The 13,485-nt window shown below is 38.2% G+C and overlaps 1 protein-coding gene across 7 annotated transcripts in view; it reads left to right on the top strand.

The window, feature by feature from the left end:
• EYA1 (EYA transcriptional coactivator and phosphatase 1) overlaps positions 1-13,485 on the top strand; it is a 159,206-nt gene that overhangs the window by 97,370 nt on the left and 48,351 nt on the right. For all 7 annotated transcript variants that reach the window (XM_064389060.1, XM_064389041.1, XM_064389045.1 and 4 more), the window contains 2 exons: positions 2,889-2,971; positions 3,384-3,570. In XM_064389060.1, coding sequence (XP_064245130.1) covers positions 2,889-2,971; positions 3,384-3,570 — 270 coding nt within the window. The remainder of the gene's footprint in view (positions 1-2,888; positions 2,972-3,383; positions 3,571-13,485) is intronic.

The following is a 13,485-nucleotide window of genomic DNA, read 5'->3' as shown; positions in this document are numbered from 1 at the left end:
CACTGGAAGGGTGCTAGACCTGCGATGAGCACTAGCATTGTTTTAGTTACTGAGGCTGTGATGATAGAGAATAACTATCCCATTGGTTTGGGAATTCAACCGTAAAAAAGTAAACGTTAAGGTATTTGGTTATTATTATACAATATAAAAATATTGTGCTGGACAGCTAAGCAGTTACTAGGACAACAAAGGGGAGTTTGCCAAGGATTTTTAAACACTGTAAGCAAACGGAAGAAACCTTGAGCTTAAATAGCCCATCTGGCTGTCTAAGGCTTTCCCAAGAGAGCTGCACTAAACTTCTGCCACATACATTGTACCCTGATGATAGACATAGCCCATGGCAAGGCGACTGAGCTAGGAAAGCAAATGGGCTTCTGTGGCCAATACACGGGGGAGGACCTTATCCCGTGCCTGCGGCGGCACAGGGCGCGCCCCGCACCTGGAGCGCGCCCTACTCCCAGCAGGGTCCGGCCACCTTCCGACACTGGCTGGGATTCCCAGCTTTAATGTGGGTCAGAGCTCTTTGCAAAATAGACCTTTGACCTGCAATTTACAGCTTTTATCACATTTTAAAGCTATGTAGCCAGCCAACTTAGGGCAGTAAATCTTGCATGTTTTGTAGTGATTCTTATTTTTGTGTTTGTTCAGCTAAGGCACGATAGCGGCTCTATGCCATGTTATGGCTGAATATTTAAAAAACAATTTGCAAAATCATGAGTATTTTAAAAACAACTTAAGGCCTGTAGTTCTGGGTGGCCCACAGAGCTGTTTCTAAGAAACCTGCTTCGTGTTTGTTACGGTCTAGGAGACCCTTACCCCTCCTCCATAGAAGCCAGTGCTGACCATGAGATGAAAGAGAGATCTGCATGTTAGTGTGTGTGTGTCTTTGTCTGGGAGGGAGAGATGCTGGCTGGCATGTAATTACTTTTCTCATTTGCTCTTGCAAATTATTTTCCAGACTTTTTGAGGAAAGATAATGTATTCCTCAAACAAAGTCTGGGGGTTTTTTTACTTATGAGAGGCCTTTTATATCTCTTTAGAGTGGCTCAAACTGTGCACATTTAAAACCTGTGTTTGAATGTATTACTGCATCTTCAAAAAACCCCATAGAAATAAGAAGAGATACAGTGACTTATGTTTTTCCAGCCAGAGCATTATTAGAAATAAAATGTTTTTTCAAAGTTTTGCGATTTAAAATATTTTTCAGCTGTATTTTGGCTTTTGTGTTTGTCACAATAAAAAAAAATAACATCTGTTTTCCAATTTTAAATTAAATTTAAAACATGTTTTTCTCATTAGTACTGTTTATCTGTACTATCTGCTAAACTTGGATGTCAATTCTTCTGCTGAAGTAATCTGATTTTAGTTCACAGGATTAGTAGCATCTATCAACAATCAGAGATTTTGCACTAATAGAAGATAGAAAATAAATGTTTATAGTAATTTCATACATTAAGTTTAAGCTTCATCCTTTACTCCCACTGCTGTTGGACTTCTCATCTACTTCTTTGAGACTTAACTTGTATGTGATTTTAGTAATTTTTGCAGTCAAAACATTTAAACATTTTTCCTTCTGACTTCTCATAGTTACAATACATGTTGGTCTGGTGGCTTTTTGTTTAAGAAAAGCAAATAGCTCACAAATGTCCTTCATGGGCTGCAGTAAGTATGGACCCCTGCCTGAATTCTTGTCCTCTTTGGATTTGCAAGAAATGTTGCTTCTCCCAATGAGTAACCTCTTTTTGGATTTGGTTGTTAACTGAGTTGTGTTGGGTACGTCAGGGGATTGGTGCGTCTTTATGCCTGACTCCCTGTTTTCATCCTTCCTTGTCTCCTTTGCTCACCTGCAAGTTTTACTCCCAAGGTCTCTGTATATCTTTGCACTGGGGCAGATTTTGGTGGTGAGGGAGGCTGTAAATAACCTGTGCACTTTAATACACTGTGCTGACTGGTGCTCTCCTGCTGGATGAGTTCAATAGGTTGCCTCATTACAGACTTTGTGGTGGCTTATGCAGCTTCACCCTGTGCATCCATATGTCTCAGCTGGTGGCTGTGTCACTCCTGGGTTACAGCCAGTGAGGGCAAGACAGCTGAAAGGGGGTTGCTGCCCTTTTAGAGGAACAGCTTCTCAGGTTGGGTATTAAACGAGAGCCCCATCTGTCTATTTTTGGTGGCTTGTGAAAGCTGGAGGAGGGAGATGAAGGCAGTAATTCAGTCTCTGGGCTAAATTCCATCTTGGGTCTCCCTTTTTAAAGAGGTACTTTTTTTTCTCTTGTGTCATCCCCAGTACACTCTGTCAAAAGAGGAAGGGTTTGCAGCCCAAGGCTGTCTCTGATCGATTAGTGAGTCCTAATGGCTTTGCAGTCAGACTGAGCTGTTTGGAGCAGGGAGTTGCAGCTTTTGCTGCTCCTGTGAGGGGCTGAGGCTCAGGGAGGGGAGAGGACACAGTTCTCAAAAGTGGCAGGAGAAACAGAGCCACCAGGATTTCGTAAGGGGAGATGCTGTCTCTCGGGACAAGGCTTGCCCTTATTGTTCAACAAAACAAAAAAGAAAATATATATAAAAAAACGAAGTACAGAAACCCTCATTACTTCCACAGTGCTGGGTGTTATTCAGTGGGGTGCAATAGCCGAATTTTCAATCACACCTGAGGTGGGTCCAAAATTCCAATCTAAATTTCAAGGGGATTTTTTTATTGTAATAATGAAACACAGACTGTAAGAACTATGAATTATCACTTTCTAAGTATTAACATGTTACAGAGCTGAATCAGTCAACATATGGGAAATATTACAAATATGCCATAATGTTATGATATAATTGTGTGATAGAAGTTATTTTCCAATAGTTTGTTTTAGTAATTCACATCATTTTTCCTTTCATTTCAGGCAGCAGTTTTACAACATCATCAGGAATATATGCAGGAAATAATTCACTCACAAATTCTACTGGATTTAATAGTTCACAGCAGGTAAATTTGTAAATAGGAGTTCCGCAAACTTTGGCAAACTTAGAATTCTCATCCACTGCAAAAATGTAGCTCTTAAATAGCTTGTTGAAAGAAATTGTCATCTTTCAAGTTAAACTAAAGTCTATAAATGTTTTTCTTCAATCTGTCATCTTAGAACTAATTGTCAGAGGTTGATGTTCTTATTCACACATCTTCAGCAGTGTGTCTAATAAACTGCTTGTATGAGAAGACATACTAAATTATGTGTAATTTAGATTTTGTTTTACTGCCTCACAGTTTTAGGTCCTACAGCATCCTGTACAGGAAGCATACGTGCTTGAAGTCTGACATGTGTTTGTAGTTATATTTTGGAATTTATACTAAAAAGTAGCAAAACTTTGATGGACTACTTAGCTGCTTTTTTGTCTTGCAGGAATATCCCTCTTATCCCAGTTTTGGCCAGGGCCAGTATGCACAGTATTATAATAGCTCACCATACCCTTCACATTACATGACAAACAGCAACACCAGCCCTACGACACCCTCCACAAATGCAACATACCAGCTTCAAGAACCACCATCTGGCATCACCAGTCAAGCAGTTACAGATCCTGCAGCAGGTAATTACATGGATTTTATGGTCCCTATGAGGCACATTTTTGTAAGTTGAAAGGGGATTGAATTGGATTTTTTTGTGTAGCTGTTGATTTTTTTTATTATTATTTCTTGATCCTGAGCCTGTGGCATATCTTAGACAGATTTTATCAGAAAATAGACTAAATAAAAAAAGAGGATCAGTAACAGTTTTAAAGCTTATCTAGAATACAAGTTATTTGTATTTATTTGTAAAGTGTGTTAAAAATTGCAGGGTATGTATAAGTCTTTACCGTAAACAAGAACCTGGTGCTTTTAAGCTCTGTATTCATTAAGATAAACCCCTTTGATTTTTCTTAAATAAAACTGAAATCAAGAGGCCTTCAAACCATAACCCAACTGTCTACTTGAAAGAACCTTTTGAGTTCTTTATTTCAGAGGACATAATAATGCTTGCAATGGAGAGTTGAAATTGCACAAGTGTTTCCATTTTAAGAAAAGATTTTCAGTGGCTTATTCTTTTTCCCAGTCATTTTACCTTTCTTGGTAGAATTTGGCAGTCCTTTACTAGTTGAGATATTTTTTGAACATTTATACCAAACTGCTCCAGCTGTTTTTGGAAATGAGGGGTGAAAAATACTTTTCTAATTATTAAAAACAAGTTAAAATCCATCTTTTTAACAGATCAAGCATGTCAGTCATTAGTAGATGGCAGAAGTGTGAAGTCTGTCAGAGAGAAAGTCCAAGGTTGCAGATGTGTTTCTTAGTAATGCAGGAAGAAGCAGTTATGATTTGGCAGTGGAATCAGGTGATTCTGTTTTGGACTTCTTTGGGATGACGTTGATTTTAGTTCTCTTGAAGCACTTGATGGAACTGATCTTCTATGTGCAATGCTAAATTTTACTATAATTTGCTAAGCCTCTGTTGCTTTTCTGCATGAGTGTGCACCTGGAGAAAATGTTATGCGGTGTTGTCTTTTTTGAGACATTTGCTGCAAGTAGGGAAGAAAATACAGCTGGTGTGTTCATTTATATACATGAGGTCATGTGTGTGCACTGTATTGGAGAAAGGAATCTTTCTAAATATATGAGTGCTTATTGGGGTCTGTGGTATTTAGGTATGGATGCATATTGATGTCTGCAAAATTATCCTGCTTTTCACTTCTAAAAAAGTTTTTGCTTTTGTTTTCTTGTGATTTTGTTTGCTTTTCTTTTTAAGTTGGAAGCAGTTAAGTTCCTTTTAGCCCAAAACCCTATGGTGATCAAGTTTTAGCTGTTTTCAAGATACTAAAATTGAATCATTGTATCATCTGTGTCTTGATCTGTTTGCAAAGTCTTCGCATGTATTTCTCTAAAGTCATTGATCTTTACTATAGTATTTACTTCCTAAAACCTACAGTAAATGTGCATATGAAGAGTGGAGGTATATTTTTCCCACACTCAAATTTAGTGACTTAAAGACCGTCCTCCTATTTAAATAGTTTTCTGTTCTTTATAAGCCTGAGCAGAACTTTTCTCAGTTCCTTTTTAAGAAGTCTTTATTTTCTCCCTCACATCTTCCATATTCTTGTTATGACAGTTTTGTCTAAAAATTTGAAAGAATTTGGTGAGCTTTCTCGTGGATGAGTTCTGCATCTAATCCTTCTTCTAGTTTTTTATTTCATGTATTGAAAGCTGTGCATCCATGGATGCCCTACCACTGCTTGCTTAGCCCTTTCTCAGACGTGTACACACCTCCTCTGACACTGATGGGGCTTCCATTTCTTTTCCCAAGATATTATTGTTACTGATTTAACAGTTCTGAAAATGTTCCTTCCAGCAGTTTTCAAATAACAACTCTTAATGTAGCTATGGGGTTACCATGGGCTGGCTGCCTCTACCAGAGGCAGGGGCACATTTAGGAAAGTACCTGGTCTCTAAGACCACTCTATTAGAAGGAGCTGATGAAAGTCATCTCCATCAATGTGGTTGCAATCAGCAGAAGGTATAGGGCCAAATTTCTCCATTTTTCTTTATGCAGATTTTTTTTCTTTATGCAGTTATATTGGGATCAAGCCCATTGAGGTTCCTTCTGTATTGCCTGGAGAGAGGTGAACACTTCAGTTTACCAACTGATGCCAAAGCCTCTCCAGTGGTATGAAAGCACTTTAAAGTGGCTGACGTGCCAGTGCTGATTTCTAAGGAGAAATCAGGCAAGGAATTTCTGCTGCCTTCAATGCTAGTAGAAAGGAAGGAAGGAAGGAAGGAACCATCAGTGAATCCAGTGCTGTGCTTGCCATTTCTCCTTGCACAGTGTGAATGGTTGTACTTTTTTTCTTGTTGAGATTTATTGCTAACCCTTAGTTGAGCTCATACACAGTCTCCTTGGAGGACCAAGCAAGGCTGGGCTCAGAGAAAAGAGGGATCAACATGTAGGAAGGGAATGCTGGTGGAGTGGGGACAAGTGGAAGGCATATTCAACAGAAGAAATTCATAATTGAGTCCAAAACACAGAACAAAAGAGCAAAATAAACAAATTTTTGTTACAGTTAGTAAAATTTCTGCAGGCTGTTTTGCCACATCTGCTCAAGTTAGGCTGCTGATTCTTTACCACAACTGGCATGCTTCATATGAGGGATGGTGGGGAGCAGTGCAGAGCCATCACATTTTGTAGGATGGGCTCCAGCTGCTGAATTGCAGCTGTCTATCCTTAGACATCTTCTATATTAAAAAAAACCCCATGTAATCTGTGTGGTTATGAACTATGCCAGGACAAGCACAGAACAGCCTTCAGACTTTACAGAGGCACCAGAATAATTTGACAGACATAGGTGGTTTCTATGAATTTGGGCCAATAAGTGAAACAGAAGAGTCTGGTAAGAAAAATGTGAAAGGGAGAAAGTAATTATGTGCTCTTGTGACATTTTTAGTAGAGTTTTGCCGACTCAGAAATCTCAGATAATTTCACTTGAAATATGTTTAATTCCTTGTCCAAATATAAAATAATCTTTTTATGATTTTCCTCAGTTACTAGTTAAATTTGAAAGTTTTTGCCATGCAATCCAGAGCACACAGGGATTCTTGCAGAAAAACCTGAGATTTTCCGTGCTCAGTATTTCTTCTTTCTCTTTGCTTTCAGGACTTGAAACTTTCTTGTACCATAGTCAGGATAAAATAATTCATTGCCCATATGTTTATAGTCTTTGTATCCATAAATCAGATATACAAATTAATGTTATTTTCTTGTGAACAAAAGCCTGTATTTTTCTTAGTGATGTAATCAGAAAGTTGCTGAGTTTTTTGTCTAAGCTGTAGTATGTAAGAGAAGTAATAAGAATTAAAATTATGAAAGAGAATAGAAGTAGATAAATGAGCAAATATTTGTTCTCCCTTCCAATATTTAAATTCATTGAAATAGGTTGAGAATGAACAAAAGCAGTATTTCTTTATGTGGCTAAGCTGTGTAGCTCTTTGCTGCAGGATGTTGTGGATGCAAAAACTTTATGCCAGTTCAAGCATAGCTTTGACAAGCTCAAATATTAAATTTACAGAGACAACAAGAAATTCTTGATGCACAAGATCACTGGAGACTGGGGATAAATTAGTGCTGGGTGGATGTCTGTCCTGTTTATGCTTCCTTACTTAGTTTCCAGCTGTTTGCCAATGTTGAAACTTACCCTGGAGAGAGGGAGTTATGCCCCCATCCACTGTGCCTACCCTGATGCTCAAAAATTCTTAGTGCAACATTCATAACATTATTTCTAGGAGTTAATATAGAAGAAGCTACCTTTTCTCAAGACATATTAGTTTTTTCTTGCAATATTTCAACTCCACCATTACAACTGGTAATAAAAAGTTCTTGATTTGTGCAATTTTTTTTTTCATCCAGCCAGGAATGCTGAATTTATGCTTCTATTTCATATGATGATGTATTTATAATTTATTAAACAGTGTTTCTCACAAGAGAGACTTGCATTGTTCTTGAGATTCAATCTCTTTCATTTTTCTTGGTTTCTGTAATAAGTGTGTTTAATATATTACTGGAAGGTTTGGGGTTTTTTCATATTACTCACATACTTCACAATGCAGCTTAAAAACCTCACAAAGGCTGTGCCAGTTAGCAAAAGGTCTCAGACATGGGCCACTATTTTGCTCTCAAAGACTAAACTTCTTTTTCCTTGAGTACTATATTATCTTTAGTATTACAAAAGGGAAAGCCACTTTTACAGTTTCTTCTTATCATGTTTCATAAGAGACAGAAAAATGAAAGAGGGTAAATAGTTTATACAGACAACTTTTCTTTCCTATATGGAAAGAAATACAGCTATATTTTCAGTACATTTCTGGTATTCTAATGTTTGTTCTTTTTCATAAATATAAATGAAGAGTAAATCTAGAGGATATATTATAAAATGAAGGAAAATTCTGTAAAAACAGAAATTAAATTGGATGCAATGATGAATGGCAAAGTGCAGTACTGGTTTTGCTTTTCTCATAATGATTGTTCTCCTGGGATGCTTATCTTTGGTTTTGGTGGGATTAAAAGTAACAATGATTTCGAATTATTTGAAAATGGAACTAATGAGTAAGCAAGAAATTACTAGAAAGGATTCAGGTACTACTGGCCCATTATGGGTTGCTTCATTTTTTTTCTTCAGTAATGAATGGTGGAGAAAAATCTGGACCACTGTCAGCTGTGGTCATATATAGTTTATAAATACTGTTATATATGATATTTTGTCATTACTTTAAATATGCAATCCTAAATCAAAACCTCAACCAGGCTTTGAAATAGAGTCATTTTTGCCACTATTTTTAACAGACTGTTGAGAGTTTCTGTCAAGTTTATAATAGCATGCTCTTAATTCTCAATATACAAACATTAAATTTGTTTTTCAAGTGAAGATTTTGACATTTTGTCAAAACAGCACTAGAGAAATACTTCTGTGATCTTGCCAACAGGCATTATTGTATTTCTTGCAATATTTACTTAGTGCTTTTACTTACTACTAATCCAGTATTATTTTTTATGGAGAAGTAAAAAAAGAACATCCACAAACACACTTGATTCTGCTGCATTGTTTAATCCTGGTCCAGTTGTATGCAAGTAGGAGTTTGTATAGGTGCTCGTGGAATTTGTGTTTAGTTGTATTTATGCAAAAGGAAACTTATGCAAAAGTAAGAAAATCATAGTGTGAGACTGACATATTCAAATTACTTGAATCTTGTATTTTTGTTCTGGTACACAGGAAATAACACTGGCAAAATGAAGTATAAGATATAGGGGGAAGCCATTAATCTGGGCACAATGTAAATGGAAAATTTTTTGTACGTAGCTACTTGTAGAGACATTTGACTGTACTAACTCCCCTGGACCCACCTTATCCATGTAATTTGCATCGTGACATGAGATATGATTACTTTGATAATGTATGGTTACTCTATTTTGCATAACCTTTCAGTGTAGTAGGGAAAAAGTCTGATAAAATTTGCAATGCCTTTGTCAACAGCAAAAGCTCTACCCACACACACCAGCTGGATTTACCTAGAGACACACTTGATTTTGGGCTTTCTGGCATAGCCAGGTTGCCCCAGATTTGTCATTGAACACTACTGCTGTACATCAAAATCAACAGTAAGAAAATGCAGTGATTACTATGGGGGGATTTTCATAACAAGCAGAAATGAATTACAGAATATGGTGTTGCAAATGCTGTCTCTGCGGCTGTACTGTCTGTTCATAAACAATCAAGGTGTTTTTATTTTTGTGGTGATGGAAAATTGTCCTGTGTGACAAAACCATCAACACTGCCCAGAGTGATGTATAAAGGGAAGTTTAAGCTGATGAACTCTTATGTCAAGTTGCAGTGTTGTGGTGCCTTGATGCATAGAGGAAAGTCTGATACAGTATGGTTCATGTATTTTAGTGAAGCCAGAATGTAAACACATTTAATTCCTCACAGTTATGTTTTTGTCAGGCTTGGTGTCACTGTATGCTAAAGGAGTTGCTACCAGGTCAGAAGCAGGGGAGTACCAGTCACACCTGGAAAACAAGATATTTATAAATCTGGGCTTAAAATGTTTTTTTTTCTGACTGACTGTGGAAGTCGAGAGTGGTTCTTTTACACTTATCCAAGGTTCAGAAGAAGGTGAAGCAGAAGTAAGCTATAACATGTAGTGTCTGCCTGGAGCAAAGTACAAAGAGTTCCTATAGCAGGGAGATCTAAAATGATGTGTATGTCCATAGATGCAGAAGAATAATTGTTGCTACATTGCTATTAATACAAATTTGTATTAACTGTTGCTATTAATACAAATTTGTGAAGGTTTTGCAGCAAAGAGCCATTCCACTGGCAGCCTAGAGTGCTGGATCCACCAGGCTGTACCCTGCTGCTGCAGGGGCCACCAGCAAGCACCTCAGGAGCATCAATGACAGGCTAGGCTTGTGTAAGATTTGCCCTAAGCACCTTTCCAGATCCCAGATATTTTTGTCTCAGGTGATTTCCAGACTTGCTATTGTTTGTATGTTTAGGGTGTGCCTGCATGAGCATTTTAATTTTGAGTAGGGTCTTTTTCGATGTGAAGCTTTGGCTCAGCAGAGCAATCCTAGAGCACCTAAGTGGAGTCCTTCCAGTCAAAGCTAACCTGGAAGGTGTCCTCCAGAACAGCTCCTAATTGCTCCAGCCCCTTCTGAGGGTGCCCAGGAGATCAGATCAGAATGCACTTGTACTGCAATAACCTCTCAGAAACAGCCAGTGCAGCCTGATGTAGTTGCCACCACTTGCTTGATCCCACAGATCCAACTTGCTAATGTGGTGCACCCCTGAATATTTCACTTCCAGGGATGTCTTCAGGCCCCTCTTGAACCCATGTAATATTCTGGGAAGCTGGCATGTTTTTTTATTTTGTTTTGGGGTGGTTTTTTTGTTGATTTTTTTGTTGTTGTTGTTGTTGTTTTGGTTTGGTTTGGTTTGGTTTGGTTTGGTTTTGTTTTTTGGGTTTTTTTTGTTGTGGTTTTTTTTTGTGGGTTTTTTTTTTTGGTTGGTTGGTTGTTTGGGGTTTTTTTGTTTGGTTTGTTTTTTTTTCTTTGGTTGGTTTTTGTTGGTTTTTTTTGTGTGTGTGGTTGTTTTTTTTTTGGTTGGTGGGAGGGGGGGGTGGTAAAATGTGTACAAATCTCGTAGCTTTTATCTGAACTCCTTGTATTTAGCCAGGCTGCTGCCAGCTCCCTTTGGTGATCGTGCTTTTGTGTTGGACAGGCAATGGATCTGGTCCTCAGCCTCTTCTCTGCTCATGATTATGGGGAGGGCAGAGTTTTCTCCTGTACTTACTTTGGTTTGTGATGCTCAAGGACAGGATAAAATTGAATTCAGTGCTTTAGAAAAATCATCATTTCACTTGGCTAGTATTAAAGTATGTCTGGTAGCATGAAGTCAGCTGAAGTTGAAGAAATTAATCTTGCCTTAGCAATGATTATAGAGTAATGAGTATAGTGATAACATGATTTGTGGCTATGTAAATTGACTTCAGCAAGTCTTTTGATGCCGCTGGCAGTTAAATCTTTTCACTTAACAATTTTTAAAGCAAGCTAGGCTAAGGCAGTTTGGCAGGAATTACAGCAGAAGAATAAAAAGCTGTTTAGGAAATCATGTCCAGAGAGAAGTCAGTGAGAGCTCACTGTTAAAACAGAGGGATGGCTACAGCAGCATTCCTCAGTGTCTGCCTTGGGCCTAGCACCAGAGCACATTTTCATTAATCATTATGTGACGGAACAGAATGTGTTTGCCTATTAAATATGTAGATGACACCATGCTGAGAGGGGCTGTGAGGCATTTTGGAGAGGGGATGAGAACTCAAAAAATGGGGATGTGATCTGAATAGGAGCAGGTGTGAGGTATACATTTAGGCAGGAATGATGAACTGCACAAATGTGGGACAGGGAATGTTGGCAGCTTCTTCCAGGCTCTACCTTTCCCTGCAGACTGCTCTCAGTACTCCAGATATTAGTGGCACACAGAGTACCCTCAGCCGCTGTTGTTTTTCTTTCTCCAGAATTTGTCAGGGCTGGGCTTGTTGAGGCTCAGGGCTCAGGTGGACACTGAATTCTTTAGCTGGGTTTCCTGATGAGGCCCTGAGAGTGACCATTGGACACTGAGCTGGTGACACAGCCATGCACACAGAGGCTTTCCTTCATATTCCTTCACATGTGTGGAATAAGTTTCTTGCACACAATGTCATGTTTTCCCCCACTGGTTGATGCCATCTGTCACGCTGTTTGTAGCACTGATCTCCTGGGCAGGCTCAGAAGCTGCAGGTATTAGCAATTTTGCTTGTTCAGTCATGTGCAAGGTTTGGCCAAGTCTTCGAGAAACAACCAGTTCAATGTCACTTCTTCCTCAGAGGATGATCTAGGAATGCCCAATCTAATATTTATGGAAATGCTGTAGAACATGCAAATTTTTGCTGGCCAGTTGGTGAGCAGGGGAGGGTAGCCTGCAGAACATTCAGGAAGTCAAGCTTTGCTTGACTTTGCTGTGCATTACTTTGTCCAGTTTGTAGAGAATGAGAATCAGAGCCTAGCAAGGAAGATTGACAGGGAAGGGTTAATCTAACAACAAAGGGGATCTGTGAACAGTCTTCAAATGCATGCAGATACAATAGGGGGAATAATTTTTCCCCCACTTTCAAAGATGAAACTTCTACTGCTGTAACGAATGCTGAAGTTGTATGTTCTGATGACACAGAGGTCCAAGCAGCAGAGATTTCCTGGAGAGATCCATAAGAGCGGGACAGACAAATCTTTCTTGGGAATGATGGAAGTTCAATGGTCCCAAGAAGGGGTCCTGAGGCAGGGTTGGGAGTCTTTCTGTCAGGTGAGATCCAGACAGATTACCTGTGAAGGGGAAATAGAAATGAGCCCCCACCTAAACTTGCAGCCCTGTGTTTGAAATTTTGAATGAAGTATTTATAAGTGAAAGGTGTTTGCAAAGATGGAGAGCTGCATGCCTCTTACAGACAGACTTTCTTCCCTGCCCCCACCATGCTCTGCTCTGTCTCCTCACTCGTTTAGGTTTCCTTGTTTGTTTATTTGTCATGGAGTTTTGTTTATACTCTTTCCATCTTACCTGTTCCCTACTTGTTTTAGTATTACTCCAGCAACTTTAATATTTGAAACTTTTAGGCATAGCATGTCTGTGAGAAAAATTTCTAAAACTGGGAACTAAAGCCACTCTCCTAAAAACAGTGTCAGAGAGCAAAAGGAGCAGTAATTTAAATTATTCAATAGAAAATGCAATTTTTCATTACATCTAAGTTTTGAAGTACATATTTAGAACATCATTAGCCAGTATATCTGTTGAAGAAATTCTGGTCTGTTTACTTCATGAGCTTATAATTTATTTCAAGGCTTTTGTGCACATTTTTCTTTCTATTTTTATTAAATATTTTAATAATCAAAATAATGTATAGCAGAAAAATTAACTGGGAAAATTTGTACTATTTGTTACAATTTCTTTTCTTTATGGTTCAGTACAATAGATAAAAGAGCAGTCAGCATTCAAATTTTAAATACTTTAAACAAGTATTCTGAAGTGTGCATTGTCATAGGAAAAGATTTATATTATTTGGGTTAGATAGATGTGGCTGGATAATTGTTGTTGTTTGACACACAGAGAATCACTCTTTTAGTATAGGTCAGATGTCTTCAGAAGATTCTATGCTTAACCTTGGGTTACATCTTAACTTGTTCTGCTTTGTTTGATGTAGTCTGAAATATTTAGGTAAATATATAATGTGAAATATGTAAGCTGTGCTAATTCTCAATAAGTGTAGATTTGAAGGCTGAGCATGAGAATTTCAAGACCTTTTCCTTTCATTCAGCACAAGTAACTGTTATTATTTTGAGTAACTGTGCATATGTGGTGCTACACAGATGTCCAGAGTCTCCTCCTTAATTTAACCTTTGAC

Source organism: Passer domesticus, chromosome 1 (genome assembly GCF_036417665.1).
Source record: "Passer domesticus isolate bPasDom1 chromosome 1, bPasDom1.hap1, whole genome shotgun sequence".
Taxonomy (NCBI): Eukaryota; Metazoa; Chordata; class Aves; order Passeriformes; family Passeridae; genus Passer; species Passer domesticus.
This window is presented reverse-complemented; position numbering and strand designations above follow the sequence as displayed.